This window comes from Budorcas taxicolor, chromosome 17, assembly GCF_023091745.1.
Source record: "Budorcas taxicolor isolate Tak-1 chromosome 17, Takin1.1, whole genome shotgun sequence".
NCBI classification, from domain to species: Eukaryota; Metazoa; Chordata; class Mammalia; order Artiodactyla; family Bovidae; genus Budorcas; species Budorcas taxicolor.
The window spans coordinates 35,638,115-35,664,888 of NC_068926.1; the positions used below are offsets into that span (position 1 = coordinate 35,638,115).

Genomic DNA, 26,774 nt, shown 5'->3' on the forward strand with positions numbered 1-26,774 from the left:
AGAATAACTTATCAAAGTACTCCCTAACATGGTTAACATTTCTCTGAATTTTTATGTTCAATTTGAATTCATAAATTTTTCTGACATGAGAAATGATGTTTTAATTACTATTTTTTACTATGATTATTGGCAAATATTAGACATTCAAATGTCTGTTGCTTTAATCAACAAATGAGTAAGAATTGTTATTTGTATTCTTGGATTCCAATTTTTAATTAAAAAAATTTTTGAGTGAGACACCAGGACACAGTGAATATCTTTGCTGAACAAGTAACTTTAAAGTACAAAATTAAAAGAAATTTTCTTTTAAATTACAAAATGGTAATGGCTTTGTAATGTCTATAAAAAATACAAAATAGCTACATAATGAAGCAGGTAATTATTAAAAAAAAAGTTCAAATGTTTCAACGTAAATTGACATAAATATTTACGAATTTTCAGCAATCTCTGAACACTGCTATAGCAAGACTGATTTTGAAAGCTGAAAACCACCAATATTAAAAAAAATTTTTTAGTAGTCAAAGCACACACAAAAAAGAATTTTAATATGACAATGGATTGCTTAATTCACATACTAAATTGCTCTATACAGGGAGATTTCACAATCCAGGAGCCATAGCCATGTTGCTGTAAGTAGGATTTCAACAAAGTTTTAGCTTCTTGATAGGATCCAGACATACGCTACAGAAAGAAAAAATAGTAAATTATAGAATATAGGCAGAATTTGGCTTATGAAAAGTAATTAATTAGCCTTAATCATCTTTCTTTAGTTTAACATAAACATTACGAAAAATCTTTCTGCATTTCCATTTCCTTCAGTAGTGTTTCTGAAACTAAAAATTCTCCTTCTCAACACTCCTAAGAGATAATTTTCCTTCTTTTTTAATATTTGTAATTAAAAGAGTAATGATACTCATTACAGAAAACTTGAAAAAGAATATACAAAAAGTAAAAAAAACTCACTTATAATTCTCAAACTATAGATAACTAGAACTAATATTTTGGCTTATTTCCTTTTACTTTTTAAATAAATAAACATACTGATAAACTTCAAAAAAGAAAAACCAGCTTTATTTAGGCATAATTTGTATACCATAAATTCACTCACTGGTAAATTCACCAATTGGTAAATTTACCCACTACATGTAAGTGTTCAGTTTGATGTGGGTATTTTTATGAAATTGATATAGGTGTGCAACCATCACAGTCCAGTTTTAAAATAATTTCATTACATGCAAAAAGTTCCACTGTGCTCATATACAGTCAATCTGTACTTGTAAGCCCCAGTCTCAGGCAATTATGAATCTACTTTCTGTCTCCAGAATTTTGCTTTTCATAGAAATTCCACAGAGAGTGACTAACACAGCATGTACTCTTCTGTGTCAGGTTTCTTTAAATTAGCATACCATTTTCAGATTCATTCCTGTTGTCTGATGTATCAGTTTGTTCTTTATCTTTATCAAATAGATATATCAGACTGCTTATGCAGTCACCAGTTGATGAACATTTGTGTTGTTTCCAGGGCTTGGCTACTATAAATAATGATGCTGTAAACATTTATGTACCAGTCTTTGGTGGATATAAGTTTTTGCTTCTCTTTTCAGTGGGAGTACTGGATCACATGGTAAGTATACAAAACAAACTGCCAAACTGTTTTCCAAAGTATTTTAAAATCTTTTACATTCCCATCAGCAGTGAAAGAGGTTTCTAGTTTCTCCACAACAACATGCAGTACAGCCAGACTTTTGGATTTTAGTAGGCGTGAAGTGGTATCTCACTGTGGTTTGGTTTTGCATTTCTCTAATGACTAATCAGGATGAGCACCTTTATATGTGTATTAGCCATTCACATATATTCTTTGCCACTTGGAAAAGTTGAATGGTTTGTCCACTTAATGATTTGTAAGAGTTCTTTATTCTAGATCCAAGACCTTTGTCAAATGTATGATTTTAAGTATTTCCTTCCATTCTGTGGCTTGTATTTTCATTTTCTTAATGATGACTTTTGAAATGCAAGTTTTAAATTCTGGACTCCATCAATTTTTTCTTTTATGGATTATATGTTTGATGCCATATCTAAGAAAAATTTGCCTAATGCAGGAAGACAAATTTTGTTGTTGTTCAGTTGCTAAGTTGTGTCCGACTCTTTGTGACCCCATGGACAACAGCACGCCAGCCTCCTCTGTCTTTTACTGCCTTCTGAAGTTTGCCCAAACTTATGTCCATTGAGTCAGTGATGCCATCTAACCATTTCATCCTCTGCTGCTCCCTTCTCCTTTTGCTTTGAATCTTTCCCAGCATCAGAGTCTTTTCCAATGAGTCGGCTCTTCTCATCAGGTGGCCAAAGTATTGGGGCTTCAGCATCAGCCCATCTAATGAATATTCAGGGTTGATTTCCTTTAGGATTGACTGTTTTGATCTTGCTCTCCAAGGGACTCTCAAAAGTCTTCTCCTGCACCACAATTTAAAAGCATCAATTCTTTGATGCCTAGCCTTCTTTACGGTCCAACTCTCCCAGCTGTACATGACTACTACATGTACCTGTAGTTTGTACATGGTTTATACATGTACAAACCATAGCTTTGACTATATGGACCTCTGTTGGCAAAGTGACATCTCTGCTTTTTAACACATTGTCTAGGTTTGTCATAGCTTGCCTTCCATGGAGCAAGTGACTTATAAGTTCATGGTTGCAGTCATTTTGGAGTAATTTTGGAGCCCAAGAAAATAAAATATTTCCCCACATTTTCTTTGCAAGTTGTATAGTTTTTAGCTCTCTTAGTTCTATGATCCATTTTGAGGTTTTTGTATAACTGATGTAAGTCTAGGTTAATTTGTTCTCAAATACCCAACTGTTCTAGTACCATTTGTTAAAAAGACTGTCCTCTCTTCCACTAAATTCCCTTGACACCTCTGCACAAAATCAATTGATTGTAAGTGTGTGGGTTTATCTCTGGCCTACTCTGTTTATTGATCTTTATGTCTATTGCTAAATCAATACATTTTCTTGATTACTGTGGCTTTATGTTAAATTGTGGAACCTAGGTAGGTTAACTCTACCATTTTGCTTAAAAATTGTTTTGGTTCTATGTCCTTTGGGTTTATATATCAATTCTACAATCAGCTTGTCAACTTCTATACAAAAGCTTACTGAGATTTTGATAAGAGCTTGCCTCGAATCAACAGATTATTTAGGAGAGAACTGACATTCTAAAAATAGAGTTTTCCAATCTATGAAATGGTACATTTCTCATTTAGGTCTTTACAAGTTTCTCTCAGCAATGTTTCATTATTTTTCATGTACAGGTCTTATAGTTCTTTTGTTAAATTTATTCCTAATATTTTATACTCTCTTATGGAAAAAACTATTTTTTCCAGTTTAATTTTAGAGTGTTCATTCTTAACATATAGATATACAATTTATTCTTCTATGTTGTTCTTATACTGTGTGCTAAATTCACACATGATATAGCTGTTTGTTTTTGGTAGATTCCATAGGATATTTTACATACAAGATCATTTAGGAATAAGGACAGTTTTTCTACTTCCTTTGCAGTTTGGATGCCTTTTCTTTCTTTCTCTTGCCTTACCACATTGGCTAGAACCTACAGATCAATGTTGACTAGAATTGGTGAGAGCACTCTTGGGGCAAAGGGAAAGAGTATTCAGCCTTCAGCATTGTCATGTAAACTGCAGATTTTCACTGATGCTGTTTATCTAGTAGAGCAAGTTCTATTTCTTATTTGTTCAGTGTTTCTATTGTGAATAGGTGTTAAATTTTGTCAAATGCATTATGTACGTCTATTGAGACAAACAAACAGGTTTTGAATTTAAAAATATTCACATAATATATCAAATGATTTTCTGGTGTTAAATCACCCTTGCATTCTTGGAATAAACCTCCTTTGTATATAATCGTTTCTGTATGTTGCTGGATTTGGTTTGTCAATATCTTATGAAGAATTTCTACATTTATGTTCCTAAGAGATTCTGATTTATAGTTTTCACTTATAATGTTTCTGCCCACTTCTGGTATCAGGGTTTTTAATATTGCCTTATAAAATGAGTTGGGAAGCAGTCGCTGCTCCTTTACTCTGTTAAATACTTTTTGTATGATTTATGTTAATCTTTGCTTCTACATTTGATAAAATTCACAAGTGAATTCATAACTGCACTTTCACTTTTCTTTAAAGAATTTTAATTAATAATTGAATTTCTTTATATTAGTTCAATTTAGATGTTCTCTTAGTCAAGTTTTGTAATTTGTCTTTCTAGGAATGTGCCCATTTCATCTAACTTGTCTAATCTGTTGACAAAAGTTGTTTGTAATATTTCCTTATAATTTTTTTAGCTCTTTGGGCTCTTCAGTGATGACCCTTCTTTCCGTCAAGATTTTGATCTTTTATGCTATCTCTTATTTCTCAGTCTAAAGGATTATCAACTGTGCTGATTTTTCTCAATGAAACAACTTTTGAGTTCATTGATGTTTCTGTTTATTTTCCTGTTTTGTTTTTACCTAACTTCCAACCTATCCTATATTATTTCATCTCTTTTTAAAATACTTAACACTTCATGAATTAGCATGTCATCCTTACACAGGGGCCATGTATGTTAGTCTTCTCTGTATCATTTCAATTTTAGTATATGTGCTGTCAAAGCAAGCACTCTTATTTTTTTAAAAATATACTCTTCTAACTTCTAACTTCTTTTAGGGGGAAGCTTAAATAACTGATTTTTATGGTTCTCTTCCTTTCTAATATAAGCACTTAAGGCTATGTATTTCTAAACCCTTCTTATATTCTTTTTATTTTTATCCTTGTTGATTTCTAATTTAATTGTACAGTAGTTATAGCATACGTTTTATGATTTCAACACTTTTAAACTTATTGGAACTTGCTTTATGGCCTACATGGTCTGTAGTGGAGAATGCTCCATGTGTATTTGAAAAGAAGGTATATTCTGCTGTTGTGCGTAAAATAGTGTTTGGTTTGGTTGTACTGCAGTATTATTCAAGCCTTCTATATTCTTACTGATTTTCTCTCTAGTTGTACTATCAATTACTAAGACAAGAATATTAATTAAAACCTCCAACTATAACTGCAGAGGGTAAAGTGTCTGCCTGCAATGCAGGAGACCTGGGTTTGATCCCTGGGTCAGAAATGATCCCCTGGAGAAGGAAATGGCAACCCAATCCAGTACTCTTGCCTGGAAAATCCCATGGACACAGAAGCTTGGTAGACTACAGTCCATGGGATCACAAAGGCTCGGACACGACTGAGAAACTTCACTCCAACTATAACTGCAGAACTGTCCATTTAACCTTTAAATGCAAACAGGTTTTGCTTATACATTTGAAGTTCCACTGTTTTACCCATATAGCAATATTTACCTGTTGTTTATTAACAACATTTGGGACAATAGTGTATTTTTACCACTAAAATGTTACTCTTTGTTTCTCGTATTATTTTTCATCTTGATGTGTGTTTGACATTAATATACACACTCCAGCTAATTTATTGCTATTGTTTGCATGGTATGTCATTTTTTCATCCTTTATTTTCAATCTGCTTGTATTTTTTAATGTAACATGTCTCTTGCAGAGACCATATAGCTGGATTTTGCATTTTGCCCGATATGACAATCTCTGTCTTTTCTAGGACATTTTGTTGTTGTTCAGTGCCTAAATCGTGTCCAGTTCTTTACAACCCCATGAACTGAAGCACTGCCAGACTTCCCTGTCCTTCAATATCTCATGGAGCTTGCTCAAATTCATGTCCATCGAGTCTGTGATGCCATCCAACAATCTCATCCTCTGGCACCCCGTTCTCCTCCTGCCCTCCATCTTTCCCAGCATCAGGGTCTTTTCCAGTGAGTCAGCTCTTCATATCAGATGTCCAAGGGATTGGAACTTCAGCCTCAGCATCAGTCTTTCTAATGAATATTCAGGGTTGATTTCCTTCAGGACTGACTGGTTTGATTTCCTTGCAATCCAAGAGACTCTCAAGAGTTTCTAACATCACAGATTAAAAGCATCAATTCTTCAGTGCTCAGCCTTATTTATTGTCCAGCTCTCATATCCATACATGACTACTGGAAAAACCACAGTTTTGACTATATAGAATTTTGTCAGCAAAGTGATGTCTCTGCTTTGTAATATGCTATATAGGTTTGTCCTTTCTTCCAAGGAGCAAGTGTCTTTTAATTTCACGGCTGCAGTCACCATCTGCAGTGATTTCGGAGCCCAAGAAAATAAAGCCTGTCACTGTTTCCATTGTTTCCCCATCTATTCACCATGAAGAGATGGGACTGGATGCCATGATCTTAGCTTTTTGAATGCTGAGTTTTAAGCCAGCTTTTTTACTCTCCTCTTTCATCCACATCAGGAGGCTCTTTAGTTCCTTTTTACTTTCTGCCATTAGACTGGTATCATCTGCATATCTGAGGTTGTTGATATGCAGTTATCTCTCAGCAATCTTAATTCCAGCTGGTAAGTCATCCAGCCCGGCATTTCTCATGATGTAGTCTGCGTATCAGTTAAATAAGCAGGGTGGCAATATACAGCCTTGACCTACTCCTTTCCCAATTTTGAACCAACCCATTGTTCCATGTCCAGTTCTAACTGCTGTTTCTTGACCTGCATACAGGTTTCTCAGTAGGAAGGTAAGATGGTCTGGTACTGCCATCTCTTTAAGAATTTTCCAATTTGTTGTGATCCACATGGTCAAAGGCTTTAGTGTAATCAATGAGGCAGAAGTGGATGTTTTTCTGGAATTCTTTTACTTTTTCTTTAACATCATCATATTTTAGGATTTGAAATAGTCAGCTGGAATTCCATCACCTCCACTAGCTTTGTTCATCATAATGCTTCCTAAGACACCCCCCCACCCCCGCCCCGGAATTCACACTCTAGAATGTCTGGCCCTCGGAGAGTGACCACACTATCATGGTTATCTGGGTCATTCAGACCTTTTTCATATAGTTCTTCTGTGTATTTTTCCCACCTCTTCTTAATCTCTTCTGCTTCTCAGATCTTTCCCATTTCTGTCCTTTATTGTGTCCATCCTTGCATGAGATGTTCCCTTAGTATCTCTAAAATTTTCTTGAAGAGATCTCTAGTCTTTCAAATTCTATTGTTTTCTTTTTTTTTTTTTTCTTGCATTGTTCACTGAAGAAGTCTTTCTTATCTCTCCTTGCTATTCTCTGGAACTCTGCACTCAGCTAGGTATATCGTTCCCTTTCTCCCTTGCCTTTCACTTACTTGTCTTCTTTCCTCAGCTGTTTGTTAAGCCTCATTAGATAACTTCACTTTCTTGCAGTTCTTTTCCTTTGGGATGGTTTTGGTCACTGCCTCCTGTACAATGTTACGAACATCCATCCATAGTTCTTTAGGCACTCTGTCAGATTTAATCCCTTGAATCAGTCACTTCCACTGTATAATCATAAGTGAAAGTGAAGTCGCTCAGTCGTGTCCGACTCTTTGCAACCCCATGGACTGTAGCCTACCAGGCTCCTCCGACCATGGGATTCTCCAGGCAAGAATACTGGAGTGGGTTGCCATTTCCTTCTCCAGGGGATCTTCCCAACCCAGGGTCGAACCCGGGTCTCCCGCATTGGAGGCAGACGCTTTAACCTCTGAGGCACCAGGGAAGCCTGGTGTATAATCATAAGGTATTTGATTTAGGTCATACCTAATGACTGAGTGGTTTTCCCTACTTTTTTCAATTTGAGTCTGAATTTTGCAATAAGGAGCTCACAATCTGAGCCACAGTCAGTTCTAGGTCCTGTTTATGCTGACTGTGTGGAGCTTCTCCATCTTTGGCTCCAAAGAATATAATCAATTTGATTTCAGTATTGACCACACGTGTAGTCATCTCTTGTGTTATTGCAAGAGGGTGTTTTTTATGACTAGTGTGTTCTCTTGGGAAAACTCTGTTAGCGTTTGCCCTGCTTCATTTTGTACTCCAAGGCCAAACATGTCTGTCACTCCAGGTATCTCCTGAGTTCCTACTTTTGCATTGTCATCCCCTATGATGAAAAGGACATCTTTTCTTGGTGTTAGTTCTAGAAGGTCTTGTAGGTCTTCATAGAAACATTCAACTTCAGCTTCTTCAGCATTAGTGGTTGGGGCATAGACTTGGATTACTGTGATGTAGAGTGGTTTGCCTTAGAAACAAACTGAGATCATTCTGTCATTTTCGAGGTTTTAGAATATTCAAATTTAATGTTTTAATAATTATTGATAAGTGGATTTATGTCTGTCATTTCATTACTTATTTTCCAAGTCCTGTGTCTTTTATTTATTTGCTGCTTTACTGCCTTCTAGTCTTTTTAAAAATATATTTTTTAGGACAGTATTTTAATTCCTCTGCTGATATTTTAGCAATAGCTTTCAAGTTACTGCTTTCATGACTACTTCAGGAATTACAATATGCTTGTTTTTCTTACCATAGTTTACTTCAGATTGATACTGACATAATCCTGGTAATGCACAGAAACTCACGATTTTCTCTTTGTCTTAATCAGCTTGCCTGTAATGTATCTAGATGTGAATCTTATTTTTTTTTCTTGGGATTTTGTGAGCATCTTGGGTCTGCTAATGTTTTTCATCAAATATGGAAATTTTTTCAGTAATTTCTTCAAATATTTTTGTTGATCCTTTTCTCTTTTTCTCTAGAATTTCTAGTAAACATAAGTTGGTACACTTAATATTGTTCCACAAATCTCTGAAGTTCTGTAAAATTTTCTTTTATTTGCTTCATCTGTCCTTTAAAATTATTTTGATTTATCTTCAAAGCCCATTGATATTTTTCTGCAATCTCACACGTACTGTTGAGTCCATCTAGAGAATTATTCATTTCACTTATTATTTATTGTTTCAGTCCTAGAATATTCATCTGGGTCTTTTTCTGAATTTTGAGTTTTTTTGACTTTTGCCTTTTCTTTTGAGCTTCTATTTCTCTGCTGAGACTACCTGTTTACTGAAACATTGTTACCCTTTCCTTTAATAACTTGAACATATTTATAACAGTTGCTTTGAAGACTTTGCTGTATTCAAAATTGGAATCCTCTCAAAACCAGTTTCTTTTCTAAGTATAGATTTTATTTTACTTTCCTGCTTTTACATACCCCATAATTTTGGGGTGAAAGAGACTTTTTGGATAATATATTATAGTAACTCTGGATTCTATTTTTCTATAAGGTTTTGTTTTTGTTTTCTGCATGTTGAAATAGTAAGCTGTTTTCATCTATGGTGTGTACTGTCTCTTTCCAGTTTCTGTTTTAGCCTGGTTTCCTAGTAGTTACCATGTATCTGCAAAGCTTCAGCTCAGTTCAGTCACTCAGTCGTGTCCTACTCTGCGACCCTATGAACCGCAGCACGCCAGGCCTCCCTATCCATCACCAACTCCCGGAGTTCACTCGAACTCATGTCCATCGAGTCAGTGATGCCATCCAGCCATCTCATCCTCTGTCGCCCCCTTCTCCTCCTGCCCCCAATCTTTCCCAGCATCATGGTCTTTTCAAATGAGTCAGCTCTTCACATCAGGTGGCCAAAGTACTGGAGTTTCAGCTTCAGCATCAGTCATTCCAATGAACACCCAGGACTGATCTCCTTTAGGATGGTCTGGTTGGATCTCCTTGCAGTCCAAGGGACTCTCAAGAGTCTTCTCTACCCCTCTGGATCATCTCAGTGCACCAGGCCCAAGCATCTAGTATCATGCATTGAACCTGGACTGGCTATTCATTTCATATATGATATTATACATGTTTCAATGCCATTCTCCCAAATCTAATTAACCTCCAATTAAAATAAATTTATATATATAAAAAGTCTTCTCCAACAGCGCAGTTCAAAAGCATCAATTCTTCGGCGCTCAGCTTTCTTTACAGTCCAACTCTCACATCCACACATGACCACTGGAAAAACCATAGCCTTGACTAGATGGACCTTTGTTGGCAAAGTAATGTCTCTTCTTTTTAATATGCTGTCTAGGTTGGTCAAAATTTTCCTTCTGAGGAGTAAGCATCTTTTAATTTCATGGCTGCAATCACCATCTGCAGTGATTTTGGAGCCCAGAAAAATAAAGTCTGACACTGTTTCCACTGTTTCTCCGTCTATTTTCCATGAAGTGATGGGACCAGATGCCATGATCTTCGTGTTCTGAATGTTGAGCTTTCAGCCAACTTTTTCACTCTACTCTTTCACTTTCATCAAGAGGCTCTGTAGTTCTTCTTCACTTCTGCCATAAGGGTGGTGTCATCTGCATATCTGAGGTTATTGATATTTCTCCTGGCAATCTTGATTCCAGCTTGTGCTTCCTCCAGCCCAGCCTTTCTCATGATGTACTCTGCATAGAAGTTAAATAAGCAGGGTGACAATATACAGCCTTGACGTACTCCTTTTCCTATTTGGAACCAGTCTGTTGTTCCATGTCCAGTTCTAACTGCTGTTTTCTGACCTGCATACAGGTTTCTCAAGAAGCAAGTCAGGTGGTCTGGTATTCCCATCTCTTTCAGAATTTTCCACAGTTTATTGTGATAAACTGCAAATAAGTGATAAGCAAATGATTTGCTTTGTGATAAGCAAATGACTTCAGCAGGCATTACACTCAACACCTTAAACTTGTAAGACTTCTACCTTCTTCTGATCAATTAATTTGGGGAGGGATGGGTGGTACAGTGTATTTAATATTGCAGGCAGTTCTATTTCACACTTTTAACTCTTTTCTGGGTTCTCTTGAGTCTCATTTGCACCTGAGTGTAATTTATTGGTCACCCAAGGATATATAGAGAATTTCTTTCAACTCTTCCATGGCTCTTTCATTTCCAATATTTACCTGTTATACACTTTTGTATACCACTTGCTCCAACAAGGACTGCAACGTTGCATCAGTTATTGATTTTTGCCATTTTTCTCCCTATCAGGTTTGGCACATTTAGTTGAAAAAGTGAAAAATGCTCACCCCTTGCCCAAAATCAAGTCCAGAAAATCTACTACTTTTGGTGGCATTTTCAATCTTGCCATTCAAACTAGCAGAGAGAAAGGAGAGAGAACAGGAACACCTTTGGGAAAAGGTTTCACAAATTCCTGCTGTTCTTTCCCAGAGTTCTAAGTTTTACAAGACTATACAATTTCCAATGCGTTGTCTGCCTTTAGTCAATTTCCAGAGTTGTGAAAAGGGTTTTTATCCCAACTAATTCGTCCAATTTTATCACAGAGATAATTTCTGTTTGTTTTTTTTATAGAGATGACTTGAAACCTCTTTATGCAGCCAAAGTCAGAAATTGTCTAGGGTAAGCTTTTATACTTAAAAATGTGTCTATATACAAACTACCTACCATTAGTATTCATTGCTTTACAGGTTTGAGCATTATACAGTTTGAGCATTAAGATATAGATGAAATTAAGACTTTCATACAATACTATATTGTTATTGAAAAGGAAATTAGATAAAAAACAATATGTATTTCACAACTTGAAAACATGGATATCTCATACTATGACACGGCTCGGTTCATAGTATACTGAATAAAAAAACTAAAAAGCACATCAAGTATGAGCATAGGGCTTCCCAGGTGGCTCAGTGGTAAAGAATCTGCTGGCCAAGCAGAAGATGTGACTTCAATCCCTGGGTTGGGAAGATTGTCTGGAGAAGGAAATGGCAACCCACTCGAGTATTCTAGCCTGGGAAATCCCATGAACAGCAGAGCCTGTTGGGTTATAGTCCATGAGGTCACAAAAAGTCGGACATGACCAAAGTGACTTAGTGCACACATGCACAAAAAATATAAATACATGACAAGAAAATGAAACATGCTTATAAGATTAGGAGTATTATACTGGAATAATAGGTAGGATTATAAGCTAATATTTCCCATCTGCATTTAAGAAAGATTTCCAAGTTCTCTACTCAAATATGCATTATGTTTGTAATACTAAAAAAGTATATTTTTAAAGATATAAAAGGCTCTCTATATATCACTTAAGCCCAAATCACAAACTCAAAGGTGTTTCACAACTTAGGAAGATAAGCAAAGTAATTTACGTAAATATAGTAATGCATTATTTTAGAATACTGAAATACTATAGTTAACATAGTTAATATCATACACAAAAGAGATTTTATTACCTTTTTGTTTCTCTGGGTATGACCAGCATGTTTTTAGCAATATTGCCAAGGTTGGTACATACCATGCTGAAGAAGCTACTAAAAGTGGTAAAACTTATTCACATATCCAATTTCCAACATATCCATTTAAAATCTAATTTTACCACTACATGGCAATATCAGGAATTATTTAACCATTATTTTGCTACGTATCATCATCAAATTACCACAGTACTATTGTCTTAAAATTTTTATTTCAATGATCAATTTCATTCTTTTAAAGACTTACCTTAGCTGCATGATATGTACTAGCTTCAAGTATGTCTTCTTTTTTAGCTTCTTTGGCAAGCAGGTTAAATCGACTTAACATTGCAGCCTTACAAAGCCGACTTGCCATTGACACACCACTTTTAAATGGGGAACTAAAGTAGAAAAGAATGAAACAATCACTGATCATTATTTAACGATTTATGTTAGCACTTACAGGGATTACAATCAATACAAAATGTATATTTATCTCAATTATGCACAGAGAAGATAGTGAAATTTTCTATATAAAATTATTCTGAATATTTAACTGCTTTCTGAAGCTAATTTCTTTTATAAAATTAGTGTATGTTATCAGAGTATTACATTAAGAATTAAAGCAAAAGATGGATATTTGGAACATTTCTACTGTTTGAGGCAAAATTAATCTATAGTGATCCAAATTAAGATAGTGATCCAAATTAAGATAAGTAGAACCAGGGATTGACTAGATGAGGGAATAGAAATCTTTTTTGAGATGAAGAAAGCATCCTGAATTTTGACTGGGGTAATGGTTACACAGGTGTGTATACATATATACACAAATATATATATGTGTGTGTATATATAAACTCATGAAATTATAATTTTAATGTACAATTTGACTCCCTAAAAAGTAAAATATATGCACTTCATCACCCTTCATATATATATACGTGCATATGTGTACACATGTAAATATATATTTTTCTATGTTTCTAATAAAAATAGGTTCACATATCATAGCTTTCTTGCTTCTGTAACTCTTTCCCTTCATTATATATTCTCTTTAGTTGTTTTTGTGATAGACTGCAAAAACTGCCAAAATCCTTTATTCTTGTTGCATGCTCTTTATAATTTTTCAGATTCTTTCATCAACAACTACGGCTTATTCTTCCTCCCCTTGAATTTGGACTGGCCTTGTAACTTGTTTTGGTCAATAAAATACTCTGTGCCAGTTGCAAGCCTGGGCTGCAAGCAGTTTGTTTCTATGCCTTGGCACTCCTTCCTCTACCATATGAACTTGCTGAGATTGGTCCACTAGAAGATGAGAGCCCAGCTGTCCCTCTAAGATCAGCCAAGCTGCCTTACAGTTGACCTACAGCTGACCCCACACACATGGGAGAGCTTGACCAAATCTAGCTCAGCTGACCTAAGGATTTGGGAGCAGTAAAAAGTGGTTGGTGTTTTAAGCCTCTAAAACAATAGTATATGCAGCAATAGTTAACACACACTCTTGTTAACAAAATGTACTAATCTCTATATATTAATTTTCCACCATGATACCTTTTTCTGGTGGTGTTTTTTCAGATGATTCTCTTGGACTTTTCAGGTATAAAACGATACCATATGGAAACAGTCATTTTACCTCCTCCTTTCCAATATTTTGTGTCTTTCCTTTCTTTTGTTAAATGCATTAAACAACCTCTTAAACAACAATAACAGTAAACAATAATGTCCTGTTTTGGACGCTAGTAGAAATGACTCTGAGATTTCATCATGAATAATGACAATTTGGACAAATAAGAGATATATTTTATTCTTAACAAAAATATCTATTACTTTCTTATTGGGTATCTTTTGTCAAGAATAGTTGTAGAGCTGTACTGTATGTCTTCGTGGAATTTATAAAGATGAAATTTGGTGTTTTTCCCTACATCAGTTAATATAACAAATTTATTAATAAAAGTTTCTAATTTGGTATTATTATGTTATTTTCCTCAGTTCTAGAAAAACTGCCACTTAATAATGCATAAAATATATTATTTTAAGGTTCTGCTTCTTATTATTTTACTTAGCAATTTTGCTTGGATATAAAATTGAGCTTGGTCTATAACTTTTGGGGGTGGGCATGAAATCTTCTATCAAGCTTAAGAAACAATGATATAGGGCTTCCCAGGTGGCTCAGAGGTAAAGAATCTGCCTGACAATGCAAGAGATGCAGGAGACGTGGTTCAATCCCTGGGTCAATAAGATCCCCTGGAGAAGGAAATGGCAACCCACTCCAGTATTCTTGCCTGAAAAACACCATGGATAGGAGCCTGGTGGGTTACACTTCATAGGGTCACAAAGAAGCAGATATGACTGAGCATGCATACACGATCAATGATGCTTCAGAAAAGGATTTGAATCTTTTCCATCTTTTCAGATAGCATTGGAAGTTTCTGCTATTTAAAGGTTTAAAACATTCCTCTGAACCACCTCAAAATGTTGCTTTCTTTGAAAAAGAGGTAGGGCATCTTCTTGGTAGCTTTCTCAAGAAAATAATGTAAGATTTTCTCCTCTTGTGTACCAATTTTAGAAATAACTTTTCCTCGAAATGTATGCATTTCACCCATATTTTCAAATATATTTGCATGGTGATCAAAGAAGTTTCCTATGATTTCTTTAAATTTTCTCTGTGATAACTCCTTTATCATTATTTTATATGAGATTAGACAGTGCTTTTTTCCCTGCACAGAATCAGTTTTTATGATCATTTCTAACTTCATCTGTTCTCTCTTTATTTTACATTTCTAGTATTATAAATTTTTTCACTCTATTTTCCTTATTTGTTGATATAAACATCCAAAGAACTGGCTTTTCCATTCAGCTTTGCTTTAGCTATATAAGTTAAAAGTTCTGAAATGCAATGCATGAAACATCTTGTTTTCTAAATATTCTATGGTTTCATTTTATATTCCCTATTTGAGTCAAAAGTTAGAGAACTTCTTTTGCCCAGTGAAAGGAGTTTCTAAGTATTCTGACTTTACGTGATTTATACTTTTATTGCATCACAATCAGAGAATACTGTCTACATTACTTGTACTTTTCAGAATTTGAGACTTTCTTTGTGGCCTAACGTATGGTCAATTTTTGTTAATGTTCTGTAGGTTCCCGAAAAGTAGGTATATTTTATATTTTTATGGTGTAGAATTTTAAAGAAATTAATCAAATCTACATTATTAAGATTGATATATTCTTATTATTCTGTCTATTCAATCTACCACTAACTGAAAGAGGTGAATTATTGCCTCCACTAACTAATAGTGTATTTCTATTTATCCTCGTTGTAATTTCTACTTTATGAATGTTGACACGTCATGTTATTTGTTGCACAATTACTCAGAACTGTTCTTCCTTGTGGATTATATTGCTAAAGTGTTTTTTGCCTTATGTACTACTTTGGGGTTGAATAATTAGATCGTATTTGTTTTCTCTGTGTTTGCAGCAGCAGCAGTAAGCATTTGGCTATAAAAAATGAGTTAAGCTCATTTTATATTAATTTCAATTTTGGTTTAAAAATATGTTTTCAGTAAACTGTTTTCAGTGTCTTTCATAGAAGACCTGCTTTGTTTTTATGTTATTAACAGAGATACACTTCTTCATGCTGATTCAAAGCATAAACAGTATAATTTATACTAGTTAAACTAGTCAATAGTTCATACTTGATTGAAGAAACATTTGTATGGGATCTTAATTTAAATCTGTCTCTCACAAAGAAAGCAAATTTAGGCACTTAAACTTTTAACATTATTCATTAGTCCATTATAAATGTATGTTCACATAAAAGAAGGATTTTAGTTTTACTTGATAATCAATGTTAGGGATATTACAAGGGTATATGTAAGAGGCATAATGTATTATGGAGAAGAACAAAGCCTTTGGAAATAAAATACTCAGATCAGAATCCTAGCTGTTTAACTTAATAGTTGGGTGACTTTAAGAAAGATATTTAACCTAGCTTGAATCTCAGTCTCTTTATCTGTAAAAAGAAAAAAAAAAAACCAAGAATAACAGGGTTTTTCTAAGAAATCAGTATAGGATTGTACCATAGTTCTCACACTCAAGTGTACATAAATAATATTTTGTAAAGTTGTCAAAAATACAGATTTCTGAGCCCTAAATTCAGATATTCAGATTCAGTGGGAAAACCAAAATTGTAAACCAAATACATTATATAATTCTAATGATAATGATCACTAGAGAAATAAAGTCAGTTCTGGAAACTGACTTCAAATGCTGGTTCCACCACTTACTAAGTAACTTCAATAAGTTATATAACCTCTCTAGGCCTGTCTTCTTATCAGGAAAAAAAAAGTTTTAAAATTAGTATAATGTCTGCAACATAGACACACCCAATAACTATTATAATCATTATTATTCAAAATTCAAAAACCTGTATTCAAAAATGTTAAAATAGTTTTTATAAATTGTACTAAAATACATTCTTTTGCTTAAGTAATATGTGATATTTGAAGAAATCAGTAATGCTAACCTTTCTGTAATCTTTCCACTTAGGCCATCCACAATCTCCAAAGAAATGTCCCCTTGTGCCCAATTCAGACTCAGGAATTTATATTCCAAGTTTGTTTGAAATGGATATGCAGAAGGTACTAAACTAATATGAGGTCTGTTGACCAAGTAAAACATTGGAAGTTTGGAAGTGAGTGCATCATCAACACGTTGCTTTATAGCAATTTCTAAGCCTCTGGTATCACTGCAATTTCCATCACCTAGAAAGCAAAAACAAAATACATACTCAAACAAAACAAATACAAGTCAACAGAAACAGTTGCTGAAGTATGTAATGCAGGCATACCTCACTTTATTGCACTTTGCTTTACTGCACTTCAGAGATACAAATTGAAAGTCTGGCAACCCATGTTGTCAGATGACGTTTAGCCTTTTTTTAGCAATAAAGCAGTTTTTAATTAAGGTATATACATTGCTTTTTTTAAAGACATGATACTAATGCACACTTAACAGATGATAGGATAGTCTAAACACAACTTTTATATGCACTGGGAAACCAAAATATTCGTGTGACTCACTTTATTGTGATATTCACTTTATTGTGGTGGTCTGGAACTGAACCCACCCTTGTGATATTCATTTTATTGTGGTGGCCTAGAAATGAACCCACATTATCTTTGAGGTATGCCCATAGAAACTGAAGCTGCATTAATAAAAACAGCATCTAAATCAAAGAATACAGCATTATTACAGAACTGAAACACTGTATTTAGTCTAAGGCATTACATTTTGACACTATCACCAACATATTACAGAACACCTGGAGAAAACAAATCATATGTAACACAAGTGATGGCTAGGTAGGAAAATACATAAAGGAAAAAACATCTTGTCTTTTTATTTTCTATTAAAATAATAGTGCCTTTTAAAAAAGCAAGTTTAAGATTTTTTTCTTAAAAAAGAAAGACTATTAACAAAGACAAAATGAGTATCTGAGAACATCTAAGGTATGAAATTAGTCTATGAAAACTTTTTGAAAGTAAAATGAAGTCTTCATATATAATTCTCTTTTCACCTGTAACTGATCTATTATTGATAAAATAACACGTTTTTAAGAATCAAAATAAAGAACTGCAAAAGATTTAATAAGACAAGAGAAAAAGGGACAAGGTCATTATCATCAAATAATCAAGATTTAATCTGTACTGTCTTTTAGTTCAAAGTGAAAGGGAAGCAAATTTCAATCCTAAAAAGTAATTTTTAAAATCATTTGGAGCACCCAATTAATGGAACAGATTGTCATTAAATCCTATATCCCACATTATTGGATCCTTTTAAACTAGAGTTAGATGATCAGAAATGGCATAAAAAGAATTTGTATAATAAATGAGAAGCTTTACTAGTTCAATAAACTCTTAAGATTCATTTAACTGTACATATCACACTTTTAAATGTACAGTTAAGTATTTCTCAATGAGCCATTCATGTTATCTGTATCAGAATCACTGATGGTGCCCTTTTAAAATGTATATTCCTGGGGCTATCCCCCAGAGAGAGAGTAGAGATCTTAAGAGGCTGAGAAATCTGCATTTTTAACAAACATTAAAATCTGTTTCGGCTTTCTCAGACTGATCACCAATTAATTAACTCTAGATATGTCCCATAAAGACGCAAAGAAAGAGATCAGGAGTAATTTTACAAAGTCTTAATAGTATTTTTATTGCTTCCTGGTGTTCCCATTCCCATGTACAAGTTGGTAGTCAAATTATGAGATCTAATTGTTAAGCCCCAGTCCAAACCACTAAACAGTACATAATTTCAAAAGAATCCATTTGAGTCCATCCTTTTAAGAGACTAAAATATTATGAAGTTATGTTATACGAATAACAAACTGTAAAATATCTTTCTTCACAAAAGTCAAAGAAAGCTTTGCATTTCAAAGTTGTGACTCTAGAGAATGCATAGATATTTATTAGACATTCTGTAGACATTTATCAAGAAAATAGGCTTTCTTAAAGAAGACTGAGAAAAATTTGAAGTGTCTGAGAGTTTTTTGACTAAAAGAAAACATAAGAATAATTCTGGTATCCAGTTTAAGAAATAAATCATCTATAAGAATATATATTTGGAAAATAAGAAGTAACTCCAAAGAGGCACTCTCATATATTGCTAGTGAGAATATAATTTGGAGAGTAACTTGGCAATAATTTTCAAAACTGCAAATTCATATATTTCTGACCTGCAATTCTATTTCTAGGAATTCATTTTACATTTACATATATTTTACTTTTGTGTCAATGACAAACATAAAAAGGTCAAGGTTCACTGTAGCATTTGGTAGCCACAAAAGATCAGAAACAATCTAAAGTTCCATCAACCCACAACTGGTTAAATAAATTATAATACATTTATACAAAGAAAATACCATAAGAGAGTTATGAATAATAATGAAAAAAGTCTTCATAGGGAAAAATTTCCAAGATACATTAATAAATGAAAAGAGTAGGATGCAGAAAAGTGTGAACTGTATTATCTCACTGGTGTAAAATTTTAAAAATGTATAAGCAGAAATCATCTTTGGAAAGGAAACAAGAAACTAGGAACAATGGATGCCACAGAGGTAAAACGGCAGCTGTGGCACTAGGATAGAAGTTGACTTTTCACTGAAAACCCTTTTGAATTGTGAAACAAGTTTCCAAAATAATGAAAATAAGCTTAATATTAGAAAATTATATAATCATTATTTCCTTTTTATAATTTAATAAAGTCAAGCCAAACAAAAATGGCAAGAAAATACAATATTTTGTGTATATATAGAACTACAAAGAAATAGTCCATAAGAGAACTTCTTAAAGAAATGGATATAAAATACACAGAACAACAATAAAAAAAACTCACAAGAATAAAACAAACAGTACCTTCTAAAAACGAAACATTACTCATATGATGAGCTAAAGTTTTTATGTGAGCAATCATTACCAAAAATTAACAGTAAACAAAGAAGAGTCAAGTAGTGGAATTTAAATTGATTCTCAAGGGTGACTAAAGCTTTGAAACTCTCAGGGCTTTGTGAAAACTACAAAACTGAGTGTCCAAAATATCTGTTGAGGAGATGATACCTGAAAACCCATTCAAATATAAATACCAAAGGAAGAAGTTAATTATCAGTTCATGTCATTTATTTTGTATTCTATTTACTTCCTACTTACTTCACAAACCAAAAGAATCCAACTCATAATCAAACATATTTTTTAAAAGTATAAAAGTAGCAAAGAACCAAAATGGGCATTTAATATTTTTTGTTTCAGAAATAACTAAATATAAGCTTACCTGAGAAGTTCAAAAAAGCACCTTCTTCCAAAAGAAAGGGAAACATTGGATATTGTGCAAACAAAAGCATATGTTCAAGCCAGAATACATATAATTGCCCAACTTAAAATATTCTTAGCCTTCTCACAAGATGATAAAAGTCATATTATACTAAGTGTGATTACAAGTTACCATGAAATGAAAACCTCAACAACAGTGGATTTGAATTTTACTTTAAGAAAAGCTTCATGCATGCAAAATTTGATTTTACACTGATAAATAAAGTATAATTACTTATTAAAAGAGGCCAAGAGGTACTGAAATCTCACTCACCAACAAGAATACTATTGATATAAACTGGCTGTATAAAGTGACTGAGCAATGCTCCCTGTACACCAAGCACTTCCCATCTTGTCAACTTGTCACTTGAGGACATACTGCTTATTCTATTAACAACATCTGCAGGACAGTAGACAGTCAGATAAATTTTGCCTTCAACAGCTACATGGAGACTTAGTTCTTCATTGGCTTCAAATGCAGATATAGAATGTGGATTAAGACGCCTAGAGGAAGAAAAGAAAGTTTCTTCCTTTAAAAACCAAAGCCAATGAAGTAAAATCTGCATATACCTAAGAATTGTAACTTGCCAGTTACACTTAATTTCAGTAACAGAAATAGAGGCAAACCCAAAGCAAGCCAGGATGGAATGACTTTGTTTCACAAGATTAAAACCAAGTGGAAATTAACCCTATAGTTAGAGCTCCCACAAGGATAAATTTCATATTATTGCCATTTTTTTATGTCCCTTAAAATCAAATAAAAATCTGATTTTTGCCCCGTGATAATTTTTGAGTTATTTCCTTTCTCCAAATGAAAATTGTTAATAATGACAAAACTAAAGAATGAAAAAAGAAAACTGACAATTTATATTTAAGATTCACTTCCAATAAAATATAAAAAACAGTAAAATCTAAAATTATTTTTCTTGATGTTTTTCTACAGAACAGTCACCCTTGTTTTCAAAGGTGTTACTGGAAGGCTTTTAAACAAACTATAAACCATGATTATCTCTAGATGGTCAGACTTAAAGTAAATTTTACTTTCTTTTTGTGTCTGTGTTGTTCAAATATCATGCTACTGATGCTACCCATTCATCAAGACAATGAAGTTCTGACTATAGAGGAACAGACTGCATTCCTTAACTCCTGTGTTAGTATGTGAAGAGTGCATAATCCATACTTCCTAAAGTTAATAAAAAAAGTCTTACAACCAGAAAGGAGTAGAAGATTTTCAACAGCATATAAGAGAAAGTGGTGAAATATGTGGACTATTTAAGTAATAGTAATAGGTAAGATAGTACAGGGGAGGGAGAATGAATTTGTGGTCTCTTGCAGCCTACAAATAACCTCTGAAGACTGGAAGGAAAATATGGATGGATTTGAATTTACTTGCTCTTTTGATATACGGATTCAGAATGTATAAGTGGTCATCCTAGCTGCTTTTAACAGCTTCCATATACTTACAATTGTGACTTAATCTGGGCTGATCCTTTAGGCAACTGGTTCATATAGAGGTAAATGTTGATATTTTGCTTGAGGGTGAGTAGATCAGAAGCTGGTTCTGTACAAAATATTGATTTTTCCATCATAGCAGGATTTTTGCTATAGTAGAGTAGAAGTTGTCTATAAAAGTACCTAAAGTAAAAGATAGAGCTTTATTGAGTAAGAATGTTTAAAAATGAAGTATCTTAAACATTATACTCATGTCATGAGCAATGTTCCTATAAATCAAGTTTTATTATAAAATAATCTGTCTTACTTAATGAAGATTTAAGTCCCTTGAGAAGTCTTCAGCTATAGCCCAGTTTACACTATGACCTGCCTTAAAGCATCATTCCTCGACTACCACTCCACTCGAAAGTACTCAACTATCATTTCTTGCAAAAGACCCATTTCTCTATTGATTCCTCCTTTTTCTCAAGACATCTCTGCTCCCAGCCTCCTAGGAGTATCAATTTTCTGCATTATTTCTATTTTCTCTTCCCCAAACACATAGACAAACAATTATGGTTCCTGTTACCTAGCGGTTCTGAAGACAAAAATTTAAGAGTATAGGAATAACATAATGAAACCCATAAACTGAATTTAGAAGTGAAACAGATTTCCTGAAAGACAACTCAAGGGGACAAATACTATTTTGCTTACTCAAAAAAATATAATTTTAACCCTATCATCAGAAATATGTAATAAAAATTAATCATCAGTATATCTGACAGTGCCAAGCATGGGAAGAAATCAACACAAAAGAGGTAGTTTTCAGTGAGCTGTATTACTTTCATGGACTTCCCAATAGCTTTCCTTTAAAGATTATAGGATTCTTTCCATATTATTAGAGATACATAAGATTTTCAGAAAAGAGAGTATGCCTAAATGTTTTTTAAGATTTAAAGAAAATATCACCAACAAAAAGTGAGAACGCATAATTAAATAAGAACAAAATCCTAATATAGCAGGATACACTAATAATTGGATATGAATATTAGATACTGGAATCAGTATGCTGATAACTGAATGAAGGTATTAATTATCTGAGTCTCACCTGTGTTTGAAAAATTCCATTAAGAAAGGTTTTCTGCAAAGTAAATTCAGTGATGTAAGAGAAAAGCTGAATACTACCAGAGATAATGCTTATTTCCCACTTTTTGTGTTTTCACAGAAAAACTCCAAAGAGTAAAATTCCTGGTTTATTTCTCCACTATCAGATACTCGTTCCTTTTATAGGGAGCAGTGACTGATAAATTTGGAAAAAGAAACTAGGCATGCTTACCTCAGCCCCCTTCTCTCTGAGATCTGCCAGTCTAAAAAATACTTTATTGATATTCTACCATATGCTAGACTGTAGAGACTTCATGAGTGGAAACTCATTGATTTCTGCCTTTGGATAGTATGGCTAATTCAGGGGTGAAGTATTACTAAGCCTACTTGGTCCACATCTAAGGCTATACTCTCAAATTACTTTAATCAGTAATGAAGACATATTTTATCTTTAAAAACAGGTTGCATGGCTTTTAAAATTTAGTTCATAAGGTCGTGATAATGGAAGACACTAAAATTCATAGACTAAACAGTGCAGTTAATATAAGGTTTCTAAAAGTGACATGAAAATGTAAGATAGCTTAGGTAAGACAATACCATATCCTTGGCTCAGTGATGAGTAACACTCCACTTGTAAATAATAACATATATATGTGATTCTTTAGGCTAATATTAATATAAGAGCATTAATATTTGATGGCATTAAATGTATGTTACCTTACCTAAGGAGAGATCTCCTTGCTGTAACAACAGCGTGAGTATCATGCAACACTCTTCCATTTGGCTTAATGCACTGACTGTAATTGTATTCACCTGTGCCTATAGCTACAACTTCGTGTTGTCCAGCTGAAAAGAAAAGGTTAACAGTAGCAGATTATTTTGACCTCCTTCTTCACTATGTTCAATCTCCACCTCTACTTTACCATCTTTTTATATTTATATTCAACAAACTGTTATTTAAGCATCTATTTACTGGATTGACCAAAAGGGTTTTTTTTTTTTTTTTCCTGTAAGGTGGCACTAGCAGTACTTAGTTGCCTTTAATTTCATTTGAGACAACTGTTAAGATTGTATTGTGACACCTGTCCTATCAGCATGCATTAAAAAAAAATTTATCCAAATTGGTAAATCTTTGGGTAGCCACTTTAATACTGAAGATGGAAGAAAAACAGCAACATGTTTGGCATATTATGTTTTATTGTTTCAAGAAAGATAAAAACGCAACTGAAATGTAAAAAATGATTTCTCCCATGTATGGAGAAGGTGCTGTGGCTGATCGAGCAAGTCAAAAGTGGTTTGCAAAGTTTCATGCTAAAGATTTTTTGCTGGACAATTCTCTATGGTCAAGTAGACCAGTTGAAGATGACAGTGATCAAATCAGACATTAACTGAGAAAAATCAACATTATGTCACATGGGAAATAGCCAAAATATTCAAAATATCAAGATCTAGTGTTGAAAATCATTTGTACCAGCTTGGTTATGGTCATCATTCTAATGTTTGGGTCAGCATAAATTAAGATGCTCTTCCTGACAGCATTTCTACATGTGATTCTCTACTTAAACATAATGAAAACATTCCATTTTTAAAACAAATTGTGATGGGCAATGAAAAGTGGACACCGTACAATAATGTAGAAGAAATCATGGGGCAAGTGAAGTGAACCATGACCAACCCCACCAAAGGCCGGTCTTCATGGTGGGATTCCTCTATTCTGAGTTCCTTCCAGAAAACCAAACAATTCCAACAGTACTGCTCCGAACTAAACCAACTGAAAGCAACACTAGATGAAAAGCATCCAGAAATAATAAACAGAAAAATGCATTATCTTCCACCAGGATAATGCTAGATCACATGTCTATTTGATGACCAGGCAAAAACTGTTACAGCTTGGCTGGGAAGTTCTGATTCACTCACTGTATTTACAAGATACTGCAACTTCAATTCTCTTAATGGAAACAATTTCAATTCCTTGGAAGACTGTAAATAGCACCTGGAATAGTTCTTTGCTCAAAAAGAAAAAAAAAACTTTGGGAAGATGGAATTATAAAATTGCTTGAAAAATGGCTGAAGGTAGTATAGCAAAATGATGAATAGGTTCCTCAATAAAGTTCTTAGTGCCCTTCATGGATAACAGCCTTATTGTGGCAAAGGGGCTTGCGTAACTCTGAAGCTATGAGCCATGCCATGAGGGGCCACCAAAAAACGGATGGGTCATAGTGAAGAGTTCTGAAGAAACAGGATCCATTGGAAAAAGAAATGGCAATTCACTCTTGTATTCTTGTCAGGAGAACCCCATTGACAGTATGAAAAGGTAAAAAGATATGACACTGGAAAATGAGCCCCCAACCACAGGTTGGAAGGTGTCAGATATGCTACTGGGGAAGAGTGAAGGGCAATCCTGAGAAACCTGTATGCAGGTCAAGAAGCAACAGGTAGAACAGTACACGGAACAACAGACTGGTTCCAAATTGGGAAAGGAGTATGTCTAGGTATGTTGTCACCCTGCTTACTTAACTTATATGCAGAGTGCATCATGTGAAATGCCAGGCTGGATGAAGCACAAGCTGGAATCAAGACTGTGGGGAAAAACATTAATAACCTCAGATACGCAGATGACACTGTCTTTATGGCAGAAAGTGAAGAGGAGCTAAAGAGCTCCTTGATGAAGGTGAAAGAGAAGAGAAAAAAAGCTGGGTTAAAACTCAACATTCAAAAAATTAAGATCATGACATCCAATTTCATCACATATGGCAAACAGATGGGGAAACAATGAAAACAGTGACAAACTTTTATCTTCTTTGCCTCCAAAATCACTGCAGTGATTTTAATTTCACAGCCATGAAATTAAAAGATGCTCACTCCTTGGATCAAAGCTATCAAAAACCTGGACAGTGTATTAAAAAGCATAGACATTACTTTGCTGACAAAGGAATGTATAGTCAAAGCTATGGTTTTTCCAGTAGTCATGTATGGATGTGAGAGTTGGACTATAAAGAAGGCTGAGAGTCAAAGAATTGATGCTTTCAAACTGTGATGTTTGAGAAGTCTTGAGAGTCCCTTGGACTGCAAGGAGATCAAACCAGTCAACCCTAAAGGAAATCAACCCTGAATTGGAAGGACTGATGCTAAAGCTGAAGCTCCAATATTTTGGCCACCTGATGTGAAGAGCTGACTCACTGGAAAATACCCTGATGCTGGGAAAGACTGAAGGCAGGAGAAGGGGATGACAGAGGGCGAGATGGTTGGATGGCATCACTGACTCAATGAACATGAGTTTGAGCAAGGTCTGGGAGATGGTGAAGGACATGGAAGCCTGGCATGCTACAGTTCATTGGGTCGCAAAATGTTGGTCATGACTGAGGAACTGAACAACTAGTAAGAATGAAGCAAGTGGGCCAAAGCAGATCAGCTGTGTGTCTGGTGGTGAAAGTAAAGTCTGAAGCTGTCAAGAACAATATTGTATAGGAATCTGGAATGTTATGTCCATGAATCAAGGAAAACTGGACATGATCAAGTAGGAGACAGCAAGATTGAACACTGACATCTTAAGAATCAGTGAACTAAAATGGACAGGAATGGGAGAACTTTATTCATAAGACCATTATATCTACTACTATGGGACAGAATCCCTTAGAAGACACAGAGCAGTTCTCATAGTCAACAAAAGAGTCTGAAATGCAGTACTTGGGTGCAAGCTCAAAAACGACAGAATGATCTTGGTTTGTTTCCAAGGCAAACCATTCAATATCACAGTAATCCAAGTCTATGCCCTGACCACTGATGCTGAAGAAGCTGAAGCTGACCAGTTCTATGAAGACCTACAACACCTTCTAGAACCAATACCCAAAAAAGAGGTCATGATAAGGGACTAGAGTGTAAATCAGGAAGTCAAGAAATACCTGGAGTAACAGGCAAGTTTGGCCTTGAAGAACAAAATGAAGCAGGGCAAGGGCTGACGAACTGTGTCAAGAGAATGTACTGGTTATAGCAAACACCCTCTAACAACAACACAAGAGATGACTCTACACATGGACATCACCAGATGGTCAACACCAAAATCAGATTGATTATATTGTTTGTAGCCAAAGATGAGACGCTCTATACAGTCAGTAAAAACAAGAGCTGACTGTGGCTTAGATCATAAGCATCTTAATGCAAAATTTAGGCTTCCACTGAAGAAACTAGGGAAAACCTCTAGGCCATTTAGGTACAACCTAAATAAAATCCCTTATGATTATACA

The 26,774-nt window shown here is 34.4% G+C and overlaps 1 protein-coding gene and 1 non-coding gene across 2 annotated transcripts in view; both read right to left on the minus strand.

The window, feature by feature from the left end:
- Positions 1-567: 567 nt before the first annotated feature.
- ADAD1 (adenosine deaminase domain containing 1) overlaps positions 568-26,774 on the minus strand; it is a 44,806-nt gene continuing 18,599 nt past the window's right edge. Inside the window, exons 6-11 of the mRNA XM_052654862.1 lie at positions 23,253-23,376; positions 21,460-21,630; positions 20,270-20,499; positions 16,650-16,887; positions 12,396-12,528; positions 568-681 (exon numbers count right to left, since the gene is read on the minus strand). Coding sequence (XP_052510822.1) covers positions 568-681; positions 12,396-12,528; positions 16,650-16,887; positions 20,270-20,499; positions 21,460-21,630; positions 23,253-23,376 — 1,010 coding nt within the window. The remainder of the gene's footprint in view (positions 682-12,395; positions 12,529-16,649; positions 16,888-20,269; positions 20,500-21,459; positions 21,631-23,252; positions 23,377-26,774) is intronic.
- LOC128062682 (U6 spliceosomal RNA) lies at positions 4,554-4,664 on the minus strand. Its single transcript, XR_008200836.1, has one exon. It is a non-coding gene; the product is annotated as a U6 spliceosomal RNA (small nuclear RNA).